The sequence below is a fragment of the Ciona intestinalis genome, chromosome 6 (assembly GCF_000224145.3).
Source record: "Ciona intestinalis chromosome 6, KH, whole genome shotgun sequence".
Classification (NCBI taxonomy): Eukaryota; Metazoa; Chordata; class Ascidiacea; order Phlebobranchia; family Cionidae; genus Ciona; species Ciona intestinalis.
The window spans coordinates 425,891-437,539 of NC_020171.2; the positions used below are offsets into that span (position 1 = coordinate 425,891).

At 32.5% G+C, this 11,649-nt stretch overlaps 1 protein-coding gene and 1 long non-coding RNA gene across 2 annotated transcripts in view; both read right to left on the reverse strand.

Annotated features, from left to right (window-relative positions):
- Positions 1 to 2,340, reverse strand: part of LOC104265773 — an 8,940-nt gene extending 6,600 nt beyond the window's left edge. Inside the window, exons 1-2 of the mRNA XM_009860515.3 lie at positions 2,143 to 2,340; positions 202 to 283 (exon numbers count right to left, since the gene is read on the reverse strand). Coding sequence (XP_009858817.2) covers positions 202 to 249 — 48 coding nt within the window. The 5' untranslated portion in view covers positions 250 to 283; positions 2,143 to 2,340. The remainder of the gene's footprint in view (positions 1 to 201; positions 284 to 2,142) is intronic.
- Positions 2,341 to 2,760: 420 nt separating this feature from the next.
- LOC101243077 overlaps positions 2,761 to 11,649 on the reverse strand; it is a gene marked incomplete in the record, with an annotated part of 17,092 nt that continues 8,203 nt past the window's right edge. The window contains 4 exon segments of the long non-coding RNA XR_182075.4: positions 2,761 to 4,055; positions 4,724 to 4,869; positions 6,118 to 6,262; positions 11,469 to 11,649. This is a non-coding gene — a long non-coding RNA (sphingosine 1-phosphate receptor 2).

Consider the following 11,649-nt stretch of genomic DNA (forward strand, 5'->3'; position numbering starts at 1 on the left):
TTGTTAATTGTTTAAAACACGATCAGGATATTTGGTTATTATGTGTGAAAGGTGTCCCATCTTCCCCCACCCTACTATATGTCTGACAATTTTGAAAACTTATCAATGAGCACATGCGCAGTAGCGCCGGGTTCAAATTCAACGGTCGGAACAAATATAACACACCGGACATGCAAAAAATGTAAGGATAGAAAAACTAACCGAAAAAGACAAAGGGACTTCACTGCCTGACGCAGCAATCGACGACATCTTTATAACTTGTCAATACTTCAGTACAAAATATCTTATCAAGATAAAGGAATATAGTTAACTATGACTGCAGATAACAAGTTTTTTTATATCTGTCGTATAGCCGTTTTTCATTTCCTATTACTCTTGTATGCGCTTACAAATTGCTAGAGCCTGTAGCTTTATATCTGTGCCGTTACTTTTTACATTTTGAGCTCCAAGTATATTTATACAGTTATCTTTTAATGTATATATATATATATATCTATCTATAGTAGGGTGGGGAAAGTCGGGACACCTTTAGCACACAATAACCAAATATCATGATCGTGTTTAAAACAATTAACAACGGTCTGTGGGAGTCGTGGGAATACGGTTTTATAATCCTTTGAATGAACATTTAAATGGGACAAGAACATAGAATGAAAAAGTGTCTCATCTTCCCCCACCCTACTGTATAACTTCCCAACGTTAGCAAACACATAGCTAAATCAAGCGTTATCAGTAGTAACTTTATCAAGAGCAAACAACAACTTCATTTATATCTTTAAGTGCTAAAAAGATCTCTACGAGCACTTGGGCAAACACCCTTTAGCTAATTAAACTGGCGACAGACGAATAGATTAAGTTTACGCTGTTATCTGTGCGTGTCTTCTGCTACACCCTTGCCAGTTTGAAATCTTAGGTTTTTGATTAACAGTAGGCCTACTGCAGGGAAAAATGAATACCGTTAGCATATAATGTCCCGTATTTTCTGATCGTTTTCTAACAGCAATTAACAACGCTAGAGTTGTTAAGGATACGGTTATATAATTCTGTAAACAATATTTGTTTATCACTTAACGGAAAAACAGAATGAAAACATGAACCATCATAACCCGACTTACAACATAGCAGCGTGTAGGTAACGTTTATTTCCAAAATGTAACTCATATGCTGAAACTTATACACAATAACTGAACTAAAATATTGACTGCTCTACTATAACTAAATTCAAAAACCATGCTAAAACAAGTTTTAAATTTAACAAAAAAGACATATTTTTTCTAATACCGGCTCAATATACATAACAAGCGTCTTAAACATATTAAGCCCTCCCTAACTGACATTACAAACCAAATCTATGTTCTTTCTAGAATACATAGCCTGTAACATGACTTTACCAGCGGCGTAACACACAACATATCCCACCCAATTCCGATCTGTTACGAACCGAAACATGATACTGTAGCAACTAGCTGTAAACATTAGTTTCAAAGGGCTGAATCAGGTTGTTGGGAACAAAAGTGAACGAGTATATTATTGTTAAGCTAAACTTTAGCTTAGCTGGTAAAAAAACAGCGCTGGGAAATGGGCAAACCATGGACTAAATCAAAGATTTTCCATTCAAATGCCGCACTACATTGATCATATGGGATGTAAAGTAGAAATTCATATACATGCAATACATGTTGTTTTATTCCATTATTTTATGGTTCTTAAGGGGCATTTCAACGAAAAGCTGCTTCTGTTTTTGAATCTTTGATCGTACTTTTACAACACGTTTGAGCATTTCTATATACATATATATTATATATACTAAGTTTTCGTTGGTATGCCCTTTAATTACAACTCTAAGAGCCATGAGACGGAGCATGCCACATGCTTATCGGGCGTACAACATGTTAAAAATATGTGACCGGCAGAGCACGACCTGCTTTACGTAGGTATCGGACTTATTGGTAATAAGCCTGAGGTGGTGTCTTACTAGAGAGAAGTTCAGAAGTTTTAAACAGGCATATCAGACACCGCGTAGCCGAAAAACACCACATCAAAAGAAAGATTACACGCAACAAAATGGCTCTTCATACAACAAGCAAAACTATTTCCTCAGACAACATATTTAGTGTTAAATAAAGCAAATATTGGACTTACCTGTGTTTTGAATCTAGGATATTTTGTTTTCAATTCTTGTCAGATACAGAAAAGTTTTGAAGCGATTGTTTACATACACTCATGCTCACTGTCCAGCTACAGCATGGTTTTCTTATACACCAGACACACATGGTGTGTTCATACACCTCATGCTCACTGTCAGTTATAAATTGGGTATCTGCTATACATCAGGCACACATGGTGTATTCACACACCTCATGCTCACTGTCCAGTTATAACATGGGTGTCTTCTTATACACCAGACACACATGGTGTGTTCATACACCTCATGCTCACTGTCAAGTTATAACATGGGTGTCTTCTTATACACCTTCTGCTTACTTTTGAGTTATAGCATGAATATCTTCTTATACACTAGACACACATGATGTATTCATACACCTGATGCTCACTACCAAGTCAAAACATCAGTTTCTTATGATACAAGGACACATACACCTGATGCTCACTGTCAAGTCAAAACATCAGTTTCTTACTATACACCAGACATATACACCTGATGCTTACTGTCAAATTCTAACATGGGTGTCTTCTTACACACCAAACACACATGGCATACCCATACACCTCATGCTCCCTGTCGAGCAGATACAAAAATACGCTTACAGCGTTTAATTTTAACAATTACAAGAGCATTGAAGATTGAATACTACGTTATACAAACAGAGTTAACAAGCCAACCCCATATTCTCCACAGTGTATCATACAACCTATACACTTTGGCTTATTCAGTGCTTCTCAACCTTATAGTAGCAACCCATATTTTAATTAAAAATTAATGGGAAAATTTTGGCGACCAAATTTTGAAAACTATTTTTTTCACTTATTTTTTTGTGAGTATATAGTAGGGTGGGGTAAGATAGGCCTTTTTAAAACTTGTAAAAAGTAAAAAAAGTAGCCCCACAAGTAAAAAAACAGCGTTGTTAATTGTTAACACATATAGGATTTTATGTGCTACTGGTATCCATCTTACCCCACTGTATATTATATTGAAATGTTTTAGGTTTTATTGAAAAAGTTAGAAGGCTTTCTGAACCACTGTAGTAAATGACCTAACCAAAAAAGTTTTTTTTATTTTGGGGTTGAGAAGCACTGGTTTTCATAATTCTTTATTCAGTTCCAAATTGGGGCTGGGGCAATAATGAAAACATAAAATTTTAAACTAAAAAAGGAATATTGTTGTTTGATCAATAAAAATAGACTTGATTATGCATTGATATTGTAAAAGGCAAAAACTTCATCAAAAAAAGTACTTTTACCGAATGTATGACAAAAATACAAGGTAAAAAAGCACAAAATCAAGTTTAAAACTAGTTTTAAATATACATGAAGCAGCCATTTATAGGAAAAAACTATGCAAAAAATAAGGGCACTGAAAAAAATGTTTAAAAAAATCAAAAATATTTGGGAAAATGAAACTCGTATTTGGAACATTAAAAACAGCAATGTTGTGTAATAGTACGCAAGGCAAGAATAAATGTAAAAACATTTAACTAGGACGTTTGGTATAAGGAACTTATGTGCTTTTTTTATCTTTGGTTGCGTAATTTGGTAGTTTCAGTTTTTTCATACAATAAATAAATTAGTTTCTTTAGAAGTTAGATTTATGGTATACATTGCACTTTTAAAATTTATGCGGTAAAATTTAAAGATAAATTAAACGCGGACATAAAATGACCACTAGGAAAGCTAGAGTGCTAAAATGGTGAGCTATGACAAGTCACATGACCCCACGCTCACTGAACCATGACAAGTCACATGACCTCATGCTCACTAAAGCATATCATGTCACATGACCTCAGTTTTGCACAGGACGCAACGGAAGTTCTTCATCGATATTTGATCCCGAACTGACTCGCTTCGTACGAAAAGTTGAGCGGGAACTCAAATGACTGGTGGGTGAAAGAAGATGTTATTATTATGTGGTTGACGTTTTTTAGTTATGTATTAATCATTCATTCCCTTACATTCATTTTTTTTCATTTATTCAGTATTTATACACACTTACTAATTCAATTAGCAATTTATTCACTCACAAATTAAATCACTTATTCATTCATTTATTCATTTTTATTCACTCATTTTTTTATCCATTCATTTACTTATTCATTCTTTCATCTATTTATTTGATTTTTTTATATACTCATTCATTCATTTATTCCTTCTATTTCTAACTCATGCATTCACTCATTCTTTTTTTAATCATTCGCCTATTTTTTATATATCTATATGACATATTTACCTCTTGTTCATTTGATGATTTGCTCATATAAGTATCTACTTATATATTCATTCTTTCATTTATATATTTATTAATTTATTTAATATTTATGTCTCTAGCCCCTACATACACATTCATCCATTTATTCTATTTTTATATATTCATTCACCTATTTTTTTTTAAATATTTAATCATTCCTTCTTTTACTCATTTACCCATCAATTCATTTTAATTTACCCATTTTTTTATATATATATTTACGGACAATTAATTAAATTTAGTCATTTACTCATTCATTCATTTTTATTCACCCATTTTTTATATATATTCACCATCCACCTGTTATTCTCCCTCCAAACTTCTTCAACCACTACATTCTGACATAATGGGGAATGAGTGGAGGGTTTCGGGTTCAAAACCGGCTGAAGCTCGACAGATAAACCGTGTTTATTACGCGACCAAGGGCTCTTATGCGCACTGCCCCTCTGAAAACACGAAAATTTTTAGTATGGGTCAAACTATTTGTAAAAACATTTGTGTTTTGTTGGTATTTTGTAAAACTAGCTGTTAAAAAAATTGAAGTGTCAATCAACTATAAATTAAATAAAAAAACACACAAATGCAACCTATTCAAGGTTATTGTTTTGTTGACACTTTGTGAAGCTAAAAAAAACTTTAAAAAAAGTCAAATCTTTGAAAATTGTTAATTCTAAATACACTAATAAAAATATGGAAAATAATACGAAAGAGGTATCCATCTTACCCCACAGTATATAAAAAGCAATCTTAAAATAAAAAAAATCGTAATATAGTACTGTGGGGTAAGATAAGACGCATTTAGCACATAATATTTAAATATCCTGATCATGTTTTAAAAAATTAACAACGGTTTATGGGAGTCGTGAGGATAAGGTTTTAAAGTTCTTAGAAATTTCTTTGTTTACTACGAAATGTGACGAAAACATGGAATAAAAAGGTGTCCCATCTTCTCCCACCCTACTATATTATGTGCTAGCTTACCCCAAAGTAGTATAAAAACCCAACTCAAAAAAAGGTAATATCAAACTGTGATTCTGCCAATATACCATAAATACCATCTTATCATTACAGCACAGCCTACACAATTGTGTAGGTCATATTGACACTGTAACTTAATTAGTATCAACCTAAACACACATAGACTCAGTATAACACAAGATTAATTGACTTACAGCGTAAAGTACGTCATAGTGACGCACCTATACAAGTGTAGTTGCCAGGTTACTGCCACTAAGTTGGATTTAAAACCAAAAACTTAATTTATATTGATTAATTCTTATACAAAAATAAACCAATTTGATTGCATGTAAAAAATAGGCTTATTAAATTTTAAACATTGTTTAAAAAGACTTGATTGTTGTATACAAAATTAATGTAGATACAATTATTGGTATAATTAGGGAAAATGGGGCAACTCTGGTCTAAATCCCCTGCCAATTGTGGTATATAAAAATGCAGGCAATTTCGTCATATAAATATATATATACATATATACACATATATATATTATATCTGTATATATATTTAGACTGTTATATACATAATAATACTAACCAAAAAAATCATAAAACAATAAATTTTAAAACAAACATTTTAAATATCTCATTGAAAACTGACACGAAGAGATTTATAAAAAAGCATATTATTTGTCTCCCCGAAAAGCAAAGATCATTGAAACAACGAGAAATTTTCACCTGGGAATCGGGAGTTGATTCTTGGCTTATATCGGAAACATTTGACGTGAACATGGTACGTCCGCAGAAAAGGAAGCGCTCGGTTGGTCTGTGGTTAGCTTCAGAGACATCAACGCTTACTACGTCGGAGTTGAACCTGTCAGTTCTGTGGGAAATATTTCGTGAATTTAAGGGCAAAGACGGCTAACATTTGGGTAACGCACATGCCTATAGCCCAGAGGTAATGGGTTCAAGGCACGTCACTGCTACGATTGTGGGTGTATGTGTCCTTGGGCAAGACATTAATTGGCAATTGCTCCAACCCAGTGGTCACTAATGAGTTGTCTAAATTATCAGCCACACATAAAAAAATACAAAAAAATAATCACCCACAAAGTAACATACTTGGTAACTTGTAAGCTGGCACAAGGTGTATAAAACAGAACACCAGTGTGATAACGACTGTCGTTTTCCGGCCACGCAAGAATAAAGTGAGTAACTTTTATAACATTCGTATACAAGTTTTGTTTCTATTAGAAGTTTATTTTGGGATTAATTGAACATAAATGGCTCGTTTGTCTGCTAGGTGTAGCGACCACGTTTATTTTCTTTCAATTAAATGTAAATATTTTTTAACTGTAAGCGTGTTTTACCAACTGTTGTTTTTTCGGTATATCCTGTCTTTTTTTGGTAACAAAACCCCAGCTCTTACCCTGCTTTTAGGTGTCTATACAAAGTAGTGCCAAAGTATATTGCATTCACCACATTAATCAATGAGGTTCCCTATGTTTGACAACTATAGGTGTAACTGTATTTTAACAATGTTACTCCAGATTTTACCCTGCTGTTAGGTGTCTATTCAAACAAGCAGAGCCAAAGTATATTGCATTCACCACATTAATCAATGAGGTTTCTTATGTTTTACCACCTTGAGTGTAACTGTATTTTAGCAATGTCACCAAAAGTTTTATGCAAAATTTAATAAAATGCAATGCTTTATTTAAAATATACTGCCAAATTTTGGCAGCAACTGTGAGAATGAGTAAACCTATATATAGAAATGAGTAATGTTTGTGAACTAGGTAATAGCTGTCAAAAATTGGGGTGACATGTCATCCCAGACCCCCCTAATATTCCGCCTGTGACATGTACTGCTTTATTTTGGCACCCACTGTGAGAAAAGGAAAAATAAACATAGAAATGATGTAATGTCAACATTTTTTTGTTTCCCAAAAGCTTCTCAAAAAAAACAAACAATAACCTTAAATTGGTTGCCCCACTTTTTAGAGGTGTTTATATAAGTTAAAATTTTTCGGTATTTTTACAGCTAGTTTTACAAAGTGTCAAAAAACAATAACCTTTAATTGGTTTCACAACTTTTCACATGTGTCCATACAAGTTAATTTATATTTGATTGACACTTCAGTTTTTTTGACAGCTAATTTTACAAATCCTCAAAAAAACACACTTTTCCCAGGTGTTTCCCAAAACAAAATCATATAAAAACCAAACATCTGCTAATTTAAATCCATGTTTCAGGTTATGGGTTTACAGGTCACACATGTTTTAATTGAAATCATTGCTTCCCTATTAACCTTATAGTAAAGTAATACAGGAACTAATCTGTCAAAGTTTTCCTTGTTTAAAGTAAAATGTGGAGACCTAAGTTTTAGATTTAGGGGCAAGATATTTTGAATGACAACCAATTTAAGGAAATAATAATAAATTTTCTGATACGCATATTAAATATTACACTTGTTTTCTAAAATGTATTTAGGGTATATAGTAGGGTGGGGAAAGATGGGACACCTTTTCACTCTATTTTTTCGCCCCATTTGGTAGTAAACAAAGAACATTTAAAGAACTATAAAACTATATCCTTACGACTCTTACTCCCATAAATTATTGTTAATTGTTTAAAACAGGATCATGATATTTAAATATTATGTGTTTAAGGTGTCCTGTCTTCCCTCATCCTACTATACCTATTTATATACTTTTGCTGTCAGACATGAAAAATGAATGCAACTTTTTTATCCTCGCGTGGCCGGAAAAGACAGTTGTTATAACACAGGTGTTCTGTTTCATACACCTCATGCTAGCTTACAAGTTACCACATATGTAACTTTGTGGGGATTATTTTATGTATGGCTGGCAATTTAGACAACCCCTTAGTAACCACTGGGTTGAAGCAATTGAGCATTTCAGTGTCTTTTGACGTTCTTTTTTTTGTTTCGTTTTGTGTTTTAAAAAAATAGCATTTGATTGCAAAATGGATTATTTAATTTACGATGCACAACATTGCACAGGCACTAGTCAATTTTTATTAATATTTAAATTTAATCTTTTTTTTCCCCTTAGTACCCAAGGAAAACAATAGTGACATTTAATGGCAGTCCACAGGCCTATTCCAGATGTATATCGTCGTTGACATTTAAAACCACCTGCCTATTTGTATTCAAAGTTCAAGCCATTTTAATGCAGCTGAAATTAAGGGATTTTCTCTACCATAAAAGCAGCGCAATTTTTGCAGTGTTTTTTGGCCATTTTGCAAAATTTTGCTAAAAAACATTTTTTAAAAAATTACGCTAAATTAAAAATTGCCCATGTTTTGCAGGTGATTTCCCTATTTTGCAAAATTTTGCTAAAAAAATTCCCAAAAAATTATGTTAAAAATATTGGGCAAACAGTTTTAGAATTTTGCAAAAATCGCGCTGGCCAACAGTTTATACTTGTTTATAAATTTGTTGAACATAACTGCCAAAGAAGCAGTTTTTAAATTCCAATAAACATTACTTAGTGCAAAATTTAAAATTTGTTTTTATACACCAAACTTGCTGAAAATTTTTGCATAAACTTTTTAAAAGCATTTCTCTACTGTTTGTTTACTTTACATGAAATTTGGGGGTGTGTCAAACTATAAACTGCCTTGGGCCACGATAAGAACTTTTTTCACGTAAAGTCGTCATTTTTCCAGACAACAATAATACTTTAGTTGCGAAATAAACACCCAAAATGACGCACATTGGCCATTATGATGTCATAGTGAAATTACAAGCGAAATCCGAAAATTATCGCACAAGACAAATTAGTCATACCGCTGAGTAAATAATAGTAAAAACGACGCAAAGATTTGTAAATAGGACCACCCTATTCTTATGTAAACAATGGTATAATATATGATGCTATCATAGATTACTCATATTATTACTCAGTTTCATTCATACAGATATTAGTACTGTGGGGTAAGATGGATACCATTAGCACATAATATCCCATATTTTTTGATGGGGTTTTTACCAATTAACAATGTCCGAGGACACGCTTATATAATTCTCTAAATCCTATAAACAATATTTATAGAAAAACACTATTGAAAAGGAAAAATAAAATGAAAACATGAACTTACTCTAACCTATTTACTATAATTCAAATTTTAAACCATTTATAATATATATTATATATTAGGGTGGGGGGGAAAATGGGAAACCGTTTCATTCTATTTTCTCGTCTCATTTGGTAGTAAATAAAGAAAATTCAAGAAATTATAAAACCGTATCCTCACGACTCTCATAGACTGTTGTTAATTGTTTAAAACAGGATCAGGATATTTGGATATTATGTGCTATAGGTGCCCCTTCTACTAAATATATAAATGTATAATACATAGAACTGTATAAGTTTCTCTAATACCCCTTAAAAGACGTTGGCACACCATATGCGCTACTGCAGTTTAGAAACCACATGATTAAATCCCATGAATAAATCATATGATAGCAATCGTGATCTAACATCTTCGAAAATCAATATTTTTATAAGACCAAGGCCAGAACATTTATTTGGGTTTGAAATCAATAGATTAAATTTTATTATTTTTTAAATGTCAAGTAAATTTACAAAATAAATTTTATGTTGATTTTTTAAATGGCAATTGCTCTAACCCAGTGGTCACTTTTGAGTTAGGATTATAAATTAATAGATTAATTTTAATTTTTCCATAAATTTTACGGAACAAAATTTTATAACAATTGCTCTAACCCAGTGGTCACTTTTGAGTTAGGATTTTAAATTAATAGATTAATTTTAATTTTCGCATAAATTTTACGGAACAAAATTTTATAACAATTGCTTCAACCCAGTGGTCACTTTTGGCTTGTCAGAATTGTCAGCAATACAGAAAAAATATTGACCATAAAGTTACTTATGTGGTAACTTGTAAGCGAGTACCAGTTTCATAAAACAGAACACCCCTGTTAGAACGACTGTTATTGCCTACCACGCAAAGATAAATAAGTTACATTCATTCAATTATGTTTTGTATATATCATAGCCATAAAACATATGCATTACTACTGTTAGTCTGTTACTGTATATGATTTTAAATGTAAAACACAATGTAATAAAGTCCATAGGCGTCAAACTTTTCAAAATGCAGGGGAGGCAGGGATAGTTAGACGTGCATTGTTTTAAAACAAATTTGATGTAACTGTTTACTGATTAATGCAGTGTGGAAAGTTTTAGAGTAGCCCGCCTACCCTGCCACCCCAGGTTTGGTGCCTATGGCAACATACATGGTTACACCTTATACTCATGTCAAACTAATTTTTTTGACTTGAGAAAAAGGGATGCTGACCCCCTGAGAAAAAGAGATGCTGCAAAACAAGTTACATGCAAATTATCAGTGCTGCCCAATAAAATGTTCCCTACACTGAACAGATACGGCGAAAAATGAAAAGGAAACACTGAAATAAATAATTAATGCTTACGGGTGGATTAGCTCGAATTTGAAATTATTTTCGGACTCCTGGATTTTTGAGACTTTTTCAATGAATAATTAAACTAATACTTCACCATTAAACAAGTCAACCTCAAAGCAACAAGCATTAAAATTTAATGTTGACAAAAATAAGCTCAGGAAATTAGGATTTATTTAATGCTAAACATAAACAAGTTGAAAGAACTTAATTTTATAGGTTTTTGATTTTATGATGTAATCTTCTCAATTAAAATGGGGTAAAAAATTAATAATTTCCAACAAAATTTTAATTTAGTTTTAGAACCCAACACCTTTTTATTAATTGTTCTATTTTTTGTAAATTTTCTTTAAAAATAATAAAATTTAAACATATTTACCCTGCTGTTAGTTGTCCATATAAACAAGCAGAGCTAAAATATGTTGCATTCGCCACATTAATCAATGAGGTTCCCTATGTTTGATAACTATGAGTGTAATTTAATAATGCTACCAGACCAAAATTTGACTCTTAAAATGTAACCACTAAGAAAATGTAACCAATAAAATGTGACCACCCTAAGTCCCAAAACAGAATAAACTAAACCCCAGCCCCAAAAAATCCCCCCAAATCACTTACGTTTTCTTCCCAATCCTGGAAGATCTGCTCTCGATCCCGGGATGTTTTGGAGGGGAGAAAAAACACCAGAACCTCCTCTGGAGCGAGACACGGATCGCCGTTATCCTCCATATATAAAGCACAGGATTTGCGAGTGAGTTTAACGTGGCAATTACGACAATGTAGAACGTGTAATCCACAA